Source organism: Mercenaria mercenaria, chromosome 1, assembly GCF_021730395.1.
Source record: "Mercenaria mercenaria strain notata chromosome 1, MADL_Memer_1, whole genome shotgun sequence".
Lineage (NCBI taxonomy): Eukaryota > Metazoa > Mollusca > Bivalvia > Venerida > Veneridae > Mercenaria > Mercenaria mercenaria.
In genome coordinates, this window is record NC_069361.1 from 30,647,183 (window position 1) to 30,666,038 (window position 18,856).

Sequence of the window (18,856 nt, forward strand, 5' to 3'; positions counted from 1 at the left end):
GAAAACAGGATGTAAAGTTTAAGAAATGTGATACTTCGTTTTTGATAATTTATCCCTGTTCATACAAATTATTCCAAAAGTAACCTTTCTTTGATATTTCTTAAAGTAATGTAACTTTGAGAAGCTCTACATAGCCCAATGGTTTTATCACTAGGTTATTAGAAATTTCGAAAAGTGCGATAACATTTTAAACGTTGCTTAACATGATCAAATAATTTTTACGAATTCAATATTCCTAACGATGACGTCATAAAACAGTTTGCCCTGGCTTTCATGGTTGACTGATTCGAGTGTTCCATATCCAGAATTTATCTTCTGGTATTATTCTTTAAGAAATGTATTACCTTAAGTCTCTTCTAAAATGTGCAAGGTTCGGCCATATTTTAGGATTTATAAGCCGGACTATTAACGTTTTGTATCCTTATTGCTTTAGAAGAAGGTGGGTCAAAAAAATCGAAATTGGTGTGGTAGGCAATATTTTCAGAGAATTAATTCTCATTTATCTTAGTTTGAAAAAGTGTCTTCCTTCTAAACCTAAAAAAAATACATTCTGTTCAGCCATTTATTTCCTGTTTTACTTTGCATGAGGTTTTTACACATCGTTTGTATTTATTGCTTGAAAACACATTGTGGTCTCGCTTCACGTTTTATCATTTATTATCAAAATTGTACTTTACATAAAGTAGAAAGATGGAAGACAAACAATCTAGAATGAAAACCGAAGTAAACAGGAAAAGAGAAAGTGATAATAAAACCAAGTCTGGAGTTTTGTATACAGTTCAGGAGTCGCCGCCTTGGTATTTGTGCATTCTCTTTGGATTTCAGGTAGACTGACTTAAAAATTTAATTGTTGTTTCATACATTTTAGTTCGGTATGAACTATTTAAGTAGTGTTATTTATACTGTGTGTGGAGAGTGAATGTGCATACATTTTATATTCTAAATACAGACTTCTTTAATAATTGCAAATACCTGAAATGCATTTCGTTCAGTTGACTCTCATTTATTTTTTTTAAATCAGGCGAGTGATTGCGATCGCTCGATGTCCGTCGTCCGTCGTCTGTTCACACTTAGCTTGTGTATGTAATTAAGACTGCATTTTTACTTTATCTTTATGAAGTTTGATCAGAATGATCGCCTTGACAAAATCTAGGTCAATTTTGAATATCGGTTATCTGGGATCAAAATCTAGGTCACTTGGTCAAATCAAAGAAAAACCTTTGTATATGCAATAGGGGCTGCATTTTCACGGGATCTTCATGAAATTTGATAAGAATGTTTGCCTTCATAAAATCAAGGTCAAGTTTGAATATAGGTCATCTTAGGTCAAAAAATGAGGTCACTTTGCCGAATCAAAGAAAACCCTTGTGTATGCAGTAGGAGCTGTATTTTTTGTTTTGTTTGATTTGGGTTTAATGTCGTTTATCAAATAGTCACGGAGAACATATGTCCCGCCCGAGGATCGAACTCGCGACCCCGCGATCCGTAGACCAAGGCTCTACCTACTGAGCTATGCGGGCGGGTATGAGCTGTATTTTTCACTGAATATTCGTGGACTTTGATCATAATATTTGTCTTGATGATACCGAAGTCAGTTTCGAATATGGGTTATCTAGGGTCAAAAACGTGCCATGGGGGCTGCATTTCACTAGATATTCGTGCAATTTAATTATAATGATCTTTTGATGAATTCTATGTCAAGTTTGAATATTGATTATCTAGGAGCAAAACCTAGGTCACCTGGTCAAATAAAAAGAACTCTTGTGTATGCAATAGGGGTTGCATTTTCACTGGTAATTCGTGGAATTCGATCTGATTGTTTGCCTTGATCAAGTCTTGGTCAAGTTTGAATATAGGTTATCTGTGGTCTAAAACTAGGTTACTCAATCAAATCAAAGTAAACCTAGGGGCTTCAATTTTCATTCGATATTCATGAAATTTAATCAGAATAATTGCCACGATAAAGTCTGAATGAAGTTTGATTATGGGTCAACTGCGATATAAAAAAATAGGTCACTGGAACAAACAAATAGGTAACTAGGGCAAAGAAAAACCTTTTGTATACAATAGCGGCTGTAATATACACTTGATATTTATGAAATTTGTTCAGTTTGTTTGTCTTGATGAGATCTAGGTCAAGTTTAAATATAGGTCGTCTGGGTTTAAGACCTAGCTTTCCTGGTAAAATCAAAGACAAACCTTGTTCATGCAATAGTGGAAGCGTTTTTACTGGATATTCATGAAATTTGACCAGAATGATTGCTTTTTGACCAGAATAGTTGCTTTTATGAGATCTAGGTCAGGTTCGATTAGTGTTTATCTGGGGTTAAAATATTTCATGATGAAAATAGAAAACTATTTAGCCTTGAAGGCAGGAAATCCCCTAGCTATGCATACGAGTTACATTAAACCCATAGCTTAGGTATATAACTTTTGCTGCATCACCTACCATACTTAAGATTTCTAGATACCAAACCGTTCAAATTACGTTTAAATTAAACATACCAGCAAACTTAATATGGCAAAAAACAGTCGCGTTTTGTACTATGAATGGTGTCTGGATGGGATGTCCCTTTTAATCGGTTTTAAAGTGTCATGAAATAATATATAAGTAGAACAAAATAGTAGACTGGCTTATAAAACGGCACGACATAAGGATAGATACGTTTTAATATTATTGTACATCTTTTAAGAATTATAACATAGGTTTGTAATTGAATATCTAAATTCTAAATGTACTGTTATATACAAAGGTCACATACATACAGTTCTTGAACATTCAATATCTCAATAACCGCCAGAATTTGACGATTTGGTCTTTCTTTCTCGCCTAAATGTAACAACACTGGATCTGTTTGAAACACTATACAGAAGGTAACTACACGTACAGCACAATCTCTGTAGAGCAACACCCTTTCGAAAATACAAATATAATGACTGTTATGTAGAGGTTGTTTATTTTAGTTTAGGGAAATTTTGATGATGATGTTGTTATAGAGAGGGTTTTTAGCTCACCTGAGCACAAAGTGCTCAGGGTGAGGTATTGTGATCGCTCACCGTCCGGCGTCCGTCCGTCCGTCCGTCCGTCTGTCCGTCTGTCCGTCCGTCCGTCCGTCCACACTTTCCTTTAAACAACATCTCCTCCTAAACCAACAGGCCAATTTTGATGAAACTTCACAGGGATGTTCCTTGGATGGCCCTCTTTCAAAATTATTCAAAGAATTGAATTCCATGCAGAACACTGGTTGCCATGGCAACCAAAAGGAAAAACTTTAAAAATCTTCTTCTCAAAAACCAGAAGCCCTAGAGCTTAGATATTTGGTGTGAAGCATTGCCTAGTAGACCTCTACCAAATTTGTTCAAATCATGACCCTGGGATCAAAATTGACCCCGCCCCAAGGGTCACTTTATTTTACATAAGAAAATCTTAAAAAATCTTCTCAAAAACCAGAAGCCTTAGAGCTTAGATATTTGACATGTGGCATTGCCTAGTGGACCTCTACTAAAATTGTTCAAATCATGACCCCGGGGTCTAAATTGACCCCGCCCCAGGGGTCACTTGATTTTACATAGGAAAATCTTCAAAAAAAATCTAAAAATAAACCAGAAGACCTTGAGCTTAGATATTTCACATGTACCATTGCCTAGTGGACCTTTACAAAATTTGTTCAAATCATGGCCCCCGGGGTCAAAATTGACGCCGCCCCAGGGGTCACTTGATTTTACATAGGAAAATATTTAAAAAATCTTCTTCTCAAAAACCAGAAGTCCTAGAGCTTAGATATTTGACATGTAGCATTGCCTAGTGGACCTTTAGTAAAGTTATTCAAATTATTACCCGGGAGTCAAAATTGACCCCGCCCTAGGGGTCACTTGACTTAACATAGGAAAATCTTCAAAAAAAATCTAAAAATAAACCAGAAGGCCTAGAGCTTAGATATTTCACATGTAGCATTACCTAGTGGACCTCTACAAAATTTGTTCATATCATGACCCCCTGGGTCAAAATTGACCCCGCCCCAGGGGTCACTTGGTTTTACATAGGAAAATCTTTAAAAAAAATTCTAAAAATAAACCAGAAGGCCTAGATCTTAGATATTTGACATGTAGCATTGCCTATTAGACTTTTACAAAGTTTATTCAAATCATGACCCTGGGGTCAAATTGACCCTGCCCCATGGGGTTACTTGATTGTACATAGAAAAATCTTCAAAACTTTCTAAAAATAAACCAGAAGAGCTTAGATATTTGACATGTAGCATTGCCTAGTGGACCTCTACAACAAGTTTTCAAATCTTGTTTTTAAAGTTACTTAAAGAAAATTTCAACTATATTTTCTCATAATTCTTTTGATTGATTTCTATTAATATGATCTTTTGACCTTGAAGACTTGTCCTTAAGTGCAATGATAACAGGTGAGCGATATAGGGCCATCATGGCCCTCTTGTTTAAGAGAGGGCCGCTCCGGAGAGGTTCAACTGTATATGATATGAATTGCTTGAAAAGTATGCACAGGGACTTTTTCTCCTTGGTTAAGATTCAAATATGACAGAATCTTCACACAGAACAAACATACATTTTATAGCCAATTTACATACAAATATTTTTATCATTTTGTATCAGCTTCAGTGACGACAGCGAAATGAATGAAAAATAAATAACTGACATATAAATCCATTGAAAATGATATACGTATTTTTATTTTTGTATTAGCTGCAAAACATTTCTTTCCCACGCTACCAAATCACTATGCAAACGATGTATGTACATTTTACCAGTCAAGCGGATTAAGAGGGAGTTACTGATCTATGTAAATTGATAAATGTAATCTAAAAGTGTTATAATCTGTGACTAATATATTTTTCACAATTTCAACTCGTATGTAAATGTTTAATTAAATCACATTTATCAACAAACTTGCATCTAAACTCTTTTATGGACGAGTTATAATGAAGCAAAAAACGAAAAGGTTAATATTTAAAGAGTTACGTAAATAAAAGATGAGGACGGTATTATTTCAATGCAAACAATGCTTTTGAAAACAGAGAACCCCTTTCCTCAACATGTGTTTTGTACCCCTGTTTTTAGCCTGCTGGTGGCAAGTGATTCTGCCTTTGCAACCAGTGCAGACCAAGATCATCCGTGCAGGCTAATCATGGTCTGCACTGTTCGTTATTCAGTCAGTAAATTTTCAGTGAACACCCCTTTGAATAGTATGTGGTACTGCCTAAATTGAAAGATGAACTAGTTCATTTTAGAAATTTAGCATGGTAAAGGTTAAAAGCGTTAGGTTATTTTACATCTTAATTTTCTCGTGCCATTACCGAAGAAACAACCTAAAGCAGTTAATCCGTGTGAATTGAGACTGCATCGCATAATAGGTACTTAAAGTACAAAATTAGTGTGTTTGGCAGTAAATGAATGCTGATCATTCACAAAAAAAACGTCAAGTTATGGTAATTTTTACATGCAAGAAGTCTTGTTTATATTTTAAATGAATATTTAAATCGATACAAATCGTCTTAAACTATTGTGATTTTGCAGCATTTTCTGACAGCTTCTGGAAGTCTTATATCACTGCCCATTCTACTAAGCAAATTTTACTGTATGGATAATGACTACAATGCTCTCAGTGAAATAATCAGTACTGTCTTTTTTGTCTCTGGTATCGTAACACTCCTGCAAACTACGTTTGGTATCAGGTAAGTATTTGACTTTACAACGCTTTACTTGCAACCGATATCGTAGTATTACACTAAATGAGAGACATGTATCCTATCATAGCGTGCACTGTAATTGTCTCGTCCATAACACAAATTGAAATCTGAAACTCATTTTACAAAATATTATTTTCCAGTACAGAGAATTTCTTTTTTTTTTCGCTGTAAAGTCCATAGCATGTTAACCTTCGAGGAAAAAAGCCATACTTTAAATGAATTTACTGAAATTAACTTTTTCATATAATTGCAGTTGTGGCTTCCTTATAAATACTTACAACAACTATTTAGTCAAAGGTTATTTTTTATTAACGTTGTTTTCTTATCTTTAACCTTTTCTTCATTCAGGTTACCAATACTACAGGGTGTGTCTGCAAGTTTTTTGACTCCAATTATTTCAATACTGAATCAGCCGCAGTGGAAATGTCCATACACAGAAGCGAGGGAAAAATGTAAGCCTGCAATGAAAATTAGAAAAAACAGAAGAAGGTCACTGATATATGACGACCAAGTTTTAGTGTCATTAGATGTCTTATCATTGTCATAGTTTGTCTAGAATTGTCTGATTAATTTAGCAAGATTTTAGAAATCTTATTTCTTCTTGTATTTTAGAGTTTGTGGCTGTTCTGGCTTCTTAAATTATGCCAATGGCATGACTGAGATATAAAACTTGATGTCAGACCCCAGTAAAATTATTTCCCCTAGTCAATCTTTCATGAAAACTCCACTTATCTTCACTTTGATCCACCTTTAATGTAACAAGGGGTTTGTAAACTGTGGCTTAATTTTGCAAGATTGAAATATAATCAAAACATCGTTCTAAAATTGTTTTTGAAGGTGATAGTAGGATATTTTATAAACTGAAAATATCTTTCATAATTTCAATCTTATGGCCAGTAATGTAATTTTTCCCCTGTGTAAAAGTCGGATAAAATCACAATTCTGAAAACAAGATTAGAAATTTTACAATTTCTTTTATGAAAAGTTGTTTTAATTTATTCACATTGAATTTTGTCATTGTTTTGGTGTCTGAAGAGCTGAAAGTTACAATAGAAAATTCTAATCACGAAAATTTAAAAGGTTCCTGCATGTATTACGGACCTCAGAGTTCATTTGAATGAAGTATGAAATTAATGGTATTATCTTACCTTTAAAGAGGAATCAACGAAAGCCATATTACCGAAAGGCAGGATCAAACTGTAACTTTAAACGACCATGGACTGGAAAAAAATCTATAGTCAATGTTCTTCACCCTTAAATGCAGCATATGAATTAAGCTTTCTGTGTCTTTCAACATTTACGACTCAGTTCCTCTTTTTAAATATACTTTATTTTTCAGATGGGGCAAATGTGACATTCACAGACGTAGGATTGCCAGCTGTTGGTAGTACTGGACATCAAGAAATCTGGCATAAACGAATTCGAGAGGTAAAGTCTATCAGGATTAAAATAAAGCTCCTTTGATTTTTTAAAGCTGAGAAATTGATCTTTGACTGCTTTCAATTTACAAATAAAATTAGATATACAGTCGTATTAAAATGTCGAATTTATATACAGGTGTTATGATATGGGATCAGATCGATTAGTAAAAGGTGTAACATTTATCTATAATAAGATGTCTACAAAGTTATTATTAATTTCCACAGCTGCATACAGTTTACTTGCAACCTATAAAGATATTAAGTGGTTCTTCCTGCAAAGACAATGTCATATGAAAGTGTTCTGGGACATTCTGAATTCAAATTGCATTAATCTTGCATTAATGTCTCATCGTACATGGATCAAGCCGAGGCATGATAATTTTCGACATGTTCAAACCTTCAATGAACAGACTGGACTTAACGGAGTTTGCTATTCGTCTGCTCCTTTGCGTTCATACTTTCAAAGAATATTCTTAAGTATTTTATTTACTACCGTAACAACAGTCTTGGACTCGACGCTGTCATATCTTATGATCATTTTGGATCAAGGAATCCATTTAATATAACCGTTTTATAAGGTTCCAGCCGATGTTAGAGGGTGTATGGGGTGTTGCAAATTTTATATAAATAGCCGCCGGTTTCTTTTTGCCACGCCGGTATTTGGCAAATTCAGCCCATATTTATACGCGCTTTACAAAAATGAAAATTGCCTTAAATTGTTACATTAACCCACCTATTTTAAAGTTAGTATGTTTTGATATGATATCATTACTATTTTTTTGTAAATCAGTACGAGAAAATTACATTTGCCATTGCAAAAGCGGTTTTGCCATTGCAAATCGGTCTTTTGCCATGGCAAATAATTTTGCCATGGCAAGAAAATTCGTGATTTTACCATGGCAAAATTGCCATGGCAATTTTTTTTTCATTTTTCTTAAAAAGTGATTTTAACTATTTCCAAACGAATGTATTGGTAGAAATATGTTGTTTCATATCGATAACTCGGTATTTTTTATTTTGCCATGGCAAAAACTGGCCATGGCAATTTTGCCAGGGCAAGTTTCTGCAATGGCAACTTTGCCATGGCAAGATTCTGCCATGGCAACTTTGCCATGGCAAGATTTTACCATGGTAAGTTTGCCATGGCAAGATTTTGCCATGGCAATTAATTTATTTTTTCAAATATTTTAAAGGAAGTTTGATAATTTTAGTGATTATGAAATACAATACTGGCAGGAAAAGAGAAGATTTTAGATTTCTTGTGTTGGCACATTTAAATCAGCAAGCACAGAATCTTGCTATATAGATTGTTTCACCATTACTGGGATAAATGCTGATTGATTTTCAGCGGCAAGAAGTAGTTTTTATATCCTTGTTTTAATGAATGAAAATGTGTGAAATGTATTTGTAATATTACATAACGGTCCTCGTGTGCCATATATTTTTCTATTTAGAACAATACAAATATTACTTAAATTACAGAACATACCTATTCATCAAATAAGTAAGTTTTTTTCGTTTATGAAATACGATATTACTTATTATCATAGTATCTTGATCTTTGATGTTATATATGACTCGAGAATTTTATCAGGCTTGGATAATCTAAGCCGCGCAAAAATAGAAAAAAAAAATATCCGAACAAAACTGTTTAGCGCTTTAAGGTTTTTTTATATTCTTGATCTGCATTGAGGTACTTAAGCATTCAAGACATCATACAGCGATTTTAATGACGAATAGGAAAAATGTGTATCAGATTTTCCCTTGCACATAGGTTTGTGCAACATATGCTATGTAACAAAAACCCATAGAAAGTCCCACACCAGCGGAACCGGTTATAGGTTCGATGCCGGTCGCGTCATACCAAAGACGTAAAAATGGTACTAGAAACTTCCTCACTCGGCGCTCAAGACGGTAGTCTTAGGACTTGTAAGCCGCGCAAAAATAGAAAAAAATATCCGAACAAAAATGTTTAGCGCTTTAATGATTTTATATTCTTGTTCTGCATTAAGGTACTTAAGCATTCAAGACATGGTTGTGAATACAGCGATTTTAATGAAGAATAGGAAAAGTGTGTATCAGATTTTCCCTTGCACATAGGTTTGTGCAACATATGCTATGTTACAAAAATGAGCATTTTGCAAAACCCGTAGAAAGTCACACACCAGCGGAACCGGTTATAGGTTCGATACCCGGTCGCGTCATACCAAAGACGTAACAATGGTACAAGAAGTTTCCTCACTTGGCACTCAAGACGGTAGTCCTAGGACTTGTCAGCCCGGTGTCAGTATAATGTTACTGGGTGGGGTATCAAATCACGTTTTTACGGAGTGATATTCTAGTGAGGCAGCACTATAAAGTTGGGCATTGTGCTCACTGCTACATTTGTTTTTTAATTTTTCATAAAAAGTGATTTTAACTATCTGCAAACGAAGGTATTGGTAGAAATATGTTTTTGCCATGGCAAAATAAAAAAAAACTGAGTTATCGATATGAAACAACATATTTCTACCAATACATTTGTTTGAAAATAGTTAAAATCAGTTTTTAAGAAAAATGAAAAAAAAAATTGCCATGGCAAAATCACGAATTTGCCATTATTTTGCCATGGCAAAAGACCGATTTGCAATGGCAAAACCGCTTTTGCCATGGCAAATGTAATTTTCTCGTACTGATTTACAAAAAACTAGTAATGATATCATATCAAAACATACTAACTTTAAAATAGGTGGGTTAATGTAACAATTTAAGGCAATTTTCATTTTTGTAAAGCGCGTATAAATATGGGCTGAATTTGCCAAATACCGGCGTGGCAAAAAGAAACCGGCGGCTATTTATAAAGACTTAATTAAACAGAATTTACTGTTACGTGCTACATTGTGCTTTATGGTTAAAAAATATTATCGGTTTGATTTTATTATTGCATTGTCCAAGGTCCAAGGAGCTATAATAGTAGCGTCTTTGTTTCAAATCGTAATCGGCTTCACCGGTGTGATGGGTTTTGCTCTGCGTTTCTTCGGTCCTCTGGTTATAACACCGACACTGGTTTTGGTTGGTTTATCCCTTTTCCAAACTGGGGCTGTCCTGGCATCCCAACAATGGTGGATTGCTTTAATGTAAGTGCTAACCTTTACTCTTATAGAGATATTTGAGCCGTGCCATGAGAAAACCAACATAGTGGGTTTGCGACCAGCATGGATCCAGACCAGCCTGCGCATCCGCGCAGTCTGGTCAGGATCCATGCTGTTCGCTTTCAAAGCCTATAGCAATTAGAGAAACTGTTAGCGAACAGCATGGATCCTGACCAGACTGCGCGGATGCGCAGGCTGGTCTGGATCCATGCTGGTCGCAAACCCACTATGTTGGTTTTCTCATGGCACGGCTCATTTCCTGATTATAATATCAGAACTCCATTTCTATGGAGGTATTATCAAGTTTAAAATGAAGGTTGTCAAGAATACTTGAATGAAAAAGGTTGAACATCATATACAGTATATTAAAATGGTTTACAAGGTTAGGTGTTAGTTCATGCTTGAAGACTTTTGCTTCCGAGTTCATCCTGATTTTCATGTATCTTTTTTCAACACATATATGCTCCACGTAAATAATTAAGTTCTATACAGTTTGAATACATGGCCAATACTTCTTTATTCCATATAGTTTCACATATTCTCAATATTACTCATATTTTGTGAATACTATTTAACCAAATATATTACAATTATTGTTCCATAATTATGTCAGCATACATGTATAAAGGCACGCGATTAATGATTTTAACATTTTACTAGGACAATGCTGCTCATTACCATATTTAGCCAGTATCTTAGGAAAGTCGAAATGCCTTGCTTTCCCTGCTGGAATAAGAGGAATGAAACACCTTTGAAGTTGCCGGTGTTTACATTGTTCCCGGTAATTATAATGAAATATCAGAAAAGTAATCTTATTGTTCTTGGTAAACTGAACATTGTGTATAATAAAATGTTAACTGCGGTTTGTTTGCAACTTTGCTAATATGATATCTCAACCTAAACTCTTGTATTTGGTCTCAGTCTGACAATAGTCAACATTTTGAAGATATCAACAAAAGGTAGATGAAACTACTCAAGACTGATAGTTAAATGATTTAACACCGGTAATGTGAGTTTAGTGCTTGGAGACAACAATTTTCTATCAAAATAAACAAGAGATTATGATAAAAAATCTTTAATATCTACTCAGCCTTCTAGATCGGAATACAGTTCGTATAACAGTAGATAAAATCTAACGTTTTGTCTTTAAAAAAGCAGTTTATTTGACTGATACTCAGAAGTTTCGGCGCAAGCTTGTCTGCGATACATTTTTTGAAAATGATCGTACGCCCAATCAAACGTCATGTACAAAAGTCGTGTAAATTTCTTGGTTGAGTTTATGGTAATTACTAGCATTAAGACGCATTAAATTCACATTTAATATACCTTTGAAATAAGAAAGAAAATCACAAACTGAGTTATAACTTAAATCGCAGTACTATTAACGACATTTCTAGGTATTGATGGCGATGTTGATATCGTGGGGAGTATGTGCTATATTAACAGCGACAGGGGTTCTACCAGAAAACCCCGGGGAATGGGGCTACGCTGCCAGGACTGATAGAAGTTTACAAGTTTTGAGAAACGCTGATTTTTTTAGGTTCCCATATCCAGGTAAAAGACAAACATTAAACAGATGTCAATATTGCATTAATAATGAATATGTTTAGACAATATGCAAAAGCGAATGTCCGTTCCGTTTTGGAAACAGTATGTTAGTATATTGACGAATTGATGTTTATGCAAAGCTGTTAATATTCTAACGCTCGAAATTATAATACTTCATCTGTAAAAACGTTGGTATTATTTATGAATGTTATTGAATGATTGAAAACGCTGTTTATATGATCAATATTGTTTTATTTGCGATTTATCAGGGTAACAGGTTATGTATTTATTTGCATATGGTCTTGTAGTTAGTCTATAAAATTTGGAAAGTGTATACATTTAACAGCTCTATTTCAAATTAAATATCCGGTTAGGTCAATGGGGCTTACCAACAGTTACCGTTGCAAGTGTATTTGGAGTCTTAGCAGGAGTTTTGGCAGCTATGTTGGAGTCCATTGGGGACTATTACGCATGCGCAAAATTATCTGGAGCCCCACCTCCTCCAGCCCATGCAATAATCAGGGCCATTCTGGTAGAGGGATTCGGGTGTTTTCTTGCTGGAATATGGGGTACAGGACAAGGAACAACATCATTTGGACAGAATACTGGAACTATTGGTATCACTAAGGCAAATACCATTTTCTTTATTATCTTCGAATCCTTTTGAAATGTTTCCACCTTCAGCGGAAAGATATAACAGAAAGTATGCTTTAAATACCATAACATCGATACACAATGATAATAAAACTGATATATAGGTGTGTAAGGGAAGATAAAGAAAAATGAAGACCAAGAAATGTAAAGGCTTTGATCAAACTACCTTAAAACCCCCAAAAGACATTACAGAACTCCAAAAGTCTGTGTATCTATAAAATGTTACACTACACAATCCTCATCATGTTGTCAATATAAACAAGGATAATGTTTTCATTGAAATTACAACCGATAAGGTATTTTCCTTGTTTATATAAATTATGTGGTTTTGGGCGTTTGTTTTAGGTCGGAAGCAGAATTGTTGTTCAGATTGCAGCCTGCATAATGATAGTACTTGGTTGTTTCGGGAAATTTGGGGCAGTATTTGCTTCTATACCACAGCCAATTGTTGGAGGAGTGTTTATGGTAACATTTGGTAGGTTGATGATATTTCATCGTTATTTCAGCATACAAATATATCTGTTTTAATTCATTCCCATTAGACCTTTCTAACGTAAACGTAATTACGAAACGGAATACTGAATCCGTAAAATTTTAGGCTAATTTGTGGTCTATGGGAGACAATTTCATCCAATAGTAATGCAATAGTATCTCCCTTAGACCATTATTTGCAAATAACATTTACGGATTCAGTAATCCGTTTCCGATTTACGTTTACGTTAGAAATGTCTATTAGTGAGTACTGAAAAAGTAGCTTACATACAAAAGCGTAACTATAGAATGGGCATAATTTTCTAATATACAAAAAAGAGTTTTAGATCATGTACAGTGTGAGTCAGGTCACCACACAGGACAAGTGTATGAAGTTTCAAGTCATTATCTTTAGTTGGTCCTGAGATACCAGCTTACCTACAAAAGCTTAGCAAAAAAATTCTAAGTAATAAAGGGGCATGATTTTGTAAAACATGCAAAGTAGAGTTATGGGTCAAGTGCTCTGCATGTCAGATTATCACAGTGAATAAATGTGTGAAGTTTCAATTCATTCCCACACGCCGACGACTGGACGAGTACAACAGGTCTACCTATTCCATAAATAGTCGAGCTAAAACAAGTTACATTGTTATTTATACTGAAGTGTCGCAGCATTCTCAACTACGATAATATGAGGAGACATTTTCCATTTTGCAAATAAATTATATATCATCGTGTATAACATTACGTTATGATCACAGAGGTTGCCAATGGTCACCAGGCCGTGAATGTGTTAAAGAATGTTATAATGATTAAAAGACTTTCAGATTTACAATTCATCTCTACTTATGCCAATATAAGTCTAGTGCTGATGCCCAATTTACATATGTTTCTATGTAATATTGTATCATGGCTTCACGGCTTTATTGAAATAAATAATTTGTGTGAACAGAAGAAAGTTTCCAATACTCTTATCTATTTGTTAGCTATAGAATAAGTAGAAAAAGATAACTGTAGATAAATTACGTAGTTTGAAGCACTTAATGTTGAACTGGTTCTAGTTAGAAAGCATAGGGTTTAAAATACTACTTAAATCGGTGTTTGACGGGGGGGGGGAGTAGGGGCGGGGGGAAGTGCATGAGGGGTGTTGCACATTTCATTCATTCTCTATCTAATAAACAGACTCATTCAAACCGAGTCTGTTATTATGATGATTGATTACGTTCTATGTTTCCAAACGATCTTTCACAGATTCTATGTACTATAACAGTAGTATTAAAGTGCCATCTGGTGGCTGTAAAAAGTCTCCCCTTACTTGGACTCATTTTTGGTATATTGTTTGGTTCTTTGAAACCATGGGGTACATTCGCTTTTACTATAATAGATTTCCACTTAAACCGAAGCTAGTGAGCGTCAGGGGCATTGCACGTTTCTTTACCTTAACTGCATCTCTTTTACGCAAGACAAGGAGGAAAGTTTATATCATATTTATGTATATGAAACATATAAATCTAATATCTTTATTATCAATTCTGTATTCAGGTATGATAACAGGGGTAGGACTTTCCAATCTGCAGTATGTAAACTTGAATTCACCTCGGAATATCTACATTGTGGGTCTGTCTATATTCTTTGGTCTCAGTTTACCTGTCTGGATGAAGGGACACCCTGACGCCATTAACACAGGTAAGACATAAAACAAGTTCTACTTATTGTCATAATAAAAAAATCGTTTGAATGTTTAATACATCAAAATTATTCCTCTGTAAAAACATGAAGCGAAGTTCTATATTAGTTATTCATATTTTTATAGTACATGTAGAAACTTGTGTTATGAAGGTATGTTGTAGGAATAAGATCCTTACAAGGTAAACTTATGTATATGTGGTGCGAAATTTTAGATAATTTGAAGAACAGTCTAATGAAAGATATACTGTAAAAAAGATTACCCTGTTCTCTAGTAAAGCGAAAACGTATAAATCAAAAACGGAAAAAAAATCAAGTATGAAAGCGCTGAGCACTGAAAGGTCAATGTTATGGATTTTCGCATATTACATGCAATTGCGAAGGTGGTATATTTTGCTATTGCAGGGAGCGATGTTGCAGACCAGATTCTGTCTGTGTTACTCGGTACAAACATGTTTGTTGGTGCTACTGTTGCCTTTATACTTGATAATACTGTTCCAGGTATGTACTGCGGCGTTGATATTTTTATGCTTTCTATCTTTTAATGATGAACACATTATCCTATTTGCCGCACTATGGTGTTACCGAATATACATCATGATAGTTCTGTGGTCAGTTATATTTCTCGAGTACGTAATTGTTTATGATGCTTAATTCAAATCTCTAATTTATAATAAAACCAGAACTTCTCGATTCTAAATCTATGGAAATATGACTCTAAGGATCCACTCGATGAAAGTTTCCAAGATCACTTTAGTTGTTAACTTTTTCAGAAGTGTGTCATTTCAACATCATTCATGATTAAAATTAGGCAGTTTTTTTTCTAGCTTTATTGTTATCATCTCAAGTTCCCTTTTTATTAAGTAAGAATTAAGGTTTTCAAACTGAGCTTGTGGACTGTTATGCTCACTAAATAATGTTACAATATCTGCAAATTTCAAAATGTGTTCGGATCCTAGCAAGTTGCAATCAAATCAGTGTTTGTAAAATTGTATTGAAAGGAAAGACGAAAGTGGTTCCTTCGTTTTCGGTTGTCTACAAGTTGGTACATGTTAGCATATTTTGTATTACTCACACTTATTGTAAATGATATTCCGAGCCAAAAGCCTTATTGTTACAGCTGTTTGCTTCAAATCAATTACCCCTCGTTGTTATAGGTTCATCCCCTCGCTTGAGGTGAAGAATTGTTTCATCTGAGAACGCCCCTGGAAGATCGGTGGTTTTCCCAGGTACCTGTCGTTCCCTGAAATAATTCCGAGTGGCACCTGAAATCTTCCACAACCATGATAAGCTGGAAAGTTGCCATATGATCTATAACTCTATCGGTGTGACGTTAAACCCAACAAAAATAATCTAAACCAGAAAACATCCACGTATAAATTGTTTCTAATGCCTTTTTAGGTGGCGCGGTGATTAGTAGTAACACACTTAACTATGCATCCTTACGTAAGGGTTCGGATCCCTGTCCAGGCACCTGATATTTCTGAGATGCTTTAAGTTGAGTGTTCTGGTTCTTCCCAGGAAAAGGGGCTTTGCGTATATCTATCTGTATTGTACACCGGATACGTTAAAGACACAGACTATCGATTTGCAAGGAGTTAAGCTACGTTATCGGATATGTCTCTAAAAAAATTTTCTCTCTGTTCATGGGTTTTTTCTCGCCATTTCCCTTTGGTCAGATTGCTCTGTAGGATGAATTTGGCGCCCTGTGTAACTGCTGCCGTTTCATGTAAAGTACATCTGAACATGTTTATCATGAAAAAAGTGCTATATAAATCGAGTATGATATACGATATGATTTCGTAACTTACAGAAAAAAACGCATCGGCATATTATGTGATAAATATTTCACCTGCTACAAGAGTGTACCATTTAAATGCATAATGTATAAAGATATGCGTTTCTTTCTTTGCAAGATATACGTATATAAACGTATTACATATATATATGTGTAACAATCGTCATATATTGTTTTATGGAGATTCCCTCTTATTTGACAATACGTTTTATGTTAGTCATAACCGCTTGCTTGCTTTTTATGCTAATTACAGTGTTGTTTTGGAATATAGGTACACTTGAAGAGCGAGGTATCATCGCCTGGCTTCAAGAAGGTACTACAAACACAGAGACCATCGTGAATAGGAAAAGAGTGTATGGACTTCCACTGATACAGAAAGGACTTGATAATATTTCTGCTTTAAAATATTTTCCAATATGTCCGTCATTTTCAAAAGAAAAGGAAAGTACAACTCAAAGTAGTATTGAACAAAAACAGTCCGTGTCAGACATGCGAGATTCCGATCTCAGTGGTGTTGACAATAAAACTTTTGATTTGGACATAGATCTTGATACACGAATGTGATTGAAAACACATACCCAAAGATATTTCAATAAAACACATCTCCATAAATCAAAGAAATGTCCGTAAAATAGAGAAAAGTGGAAACTTCACAGGTCTCTCAACACGACAGAAACGAAAATGTTGCAGGCTCGGTTTGATTGAGCCTGTTCGTGGACGGTAACCCGCATATACTTGTGTTTGTTGGGATGATTAAATAAACATTGCGGTACAAACATTCATGTTAGAAATCATTTAATTCGCTCTCACTCCTGAGCATAACAGTAACTTATCATTTGTTATTTTGATTATATCTTATACGTTTTTAATTAAAAGTATTGTGCTGGTTTTGAGATTATTTCTAAACAGTATAATTCTGGTTTTGTCTCGTATTCTGCAGCGGACTTTTCAGGAGATATCACTTACATTGTGCAAGAAGATGGTTCCGCTATCTTTAAAATCTTTTGAAATGTATTACTAAAACTGAGGTGGCCTTTTAAAAATTATGGCCAGTGTATGATCCTATCATAGTAAATTAAAGATGACTAAAGGTAATCTATTTTTATTCTACCGTTTGCAAACACTTAATTTCAGTACAACCAAATGGGTGATTTTTGTACGCACAATTGTGCTTATAATTTTGAAGATTTTTATATTCTGTTCATTGAAAAGACGTTACTGCATTTCTATTACAAATGACATAGATTATGAACTTACCTTGCCTTTTAGATAGGGAGGAGGGCAGGTGGAGAGTTTGAACAAAGCACCTTCAAAGAGAGTTTTTCCTACCTGTATGTATTTCGTCGGCGGAGAGTATAACCGTTGGATCTCCCAAAAGACAAATTCACTATCATTAATGTTCAGTAGATAAAACTAATAATGAAATCTTCTCTGAAATATATTTCAATGTTTCTGAACAGAACATGAAATAATTTTATTAATTAGCAGTTCGTTATATGCATGTATGATATACATTTACATTTTAATTAACTAAATCAAACTAAATAATTGTAGCTGATTTGAAAGCAAAATGTATTTTAGATGCAGTCTTTTTCCTACTGATTCTCGATAAATTTTGTCTCGAGAATACTGTTAAAATATAACAAATACACGCACGCGTCTACAAGAGATACCTAGGAGAGAAGCAATTCTTATCAGATGACGTATTTGCAATGGAATGTAGGAGGTTCAATAGGATAAAAATGGACGACAAAAACATTGGATTATAGTTGTGTCAAGCATTTCAATGAACGTAATCAATATATTACCAGTAAACTTCTTTAGCAAGGCTACCGTTATTACAAATTGCGTAAATATTTTGCTAAATTTTACAATCGTAATTCTGATTTAGTTTTAAAATTCAATAGTAATTTAAAGACACTTCTGCGAGAAGGTATTTCTAAACCCGTTTTTTATGGGGATGTGGTTTACCAACTTCGTAAGATATTGGGTCATGGTAATTTTCCAAATGTATTTGGTAAAATTATAAAACGTTTTATTAAAAGAGGTTACGACCCAACTCTTTTGAGACATACCGCATGTTTAGTGTTCAATCCGTTTACAGTTGGACACTACGCTTCCCTCTTTGATTGTGTCTGACGGAAGAGGGGGAGGACTCTATGATAAGCAGTTTATAAATCCTACCAGGACTGAACTGTTTTGATATTTGTCTTCTGGCCTGTTCCGTCGGGCCCTTAAGGGTGTTTCTCTTGTTGCTCTGTCTTCTGAAAAGGCATTGAGTACATACGTTTTTGGTTCTTAAGGTTTGCTTTTTATTAGCTCACCTGAGCACGAAGTGCTCAGGGTGAGGTATTGTGATCGCTCACCGTCCGGCGTCCTTCCGTCCGTCCGTCCGTCCGTCCACACTTTCCTTTAAACAACATCTCCTCC

The 18,856-nt window shown here is 34.8% G+C and overlaps 1 protein-coding gene across 1 annotated transcript; it reads left to right on the top strand.

Annotated features, from left to right (window-relative positions):
- Positions 1-546: 546 nt before the first annotated feature.
- Positions 547-17,314, top strand: LOC128556985 (solute carrier family 23 member 1-like). The gene is made up of 12 exons (XM_053543286.1): positions 547-825; positions 5,545-5,702; positions 6,066-6,169; positions 7,057-7,145; positions 10,073-10,254; positions 10,930-11,050; positions 11,667-11,823; positions 12,192-12,445; positions 12,817-12,946; positions 14,485-14,628; positions 15,034-15,129; positions 16,698-17,314. The coding sequence occupies exons 1-12, from the start codon at positions 691-693 to the stop codon at positions 16,988-16,990; spliced, it is 1,863 nt and encodes a 620-aa protein (XP_053399261.1). The 5' UTR covers positions 547-690; the 3' UTR covers positions 16,991-17,314.
- The last annotated feature ends 1,542 nt before the right edge of the window (positions 17,315-18,856 follow it).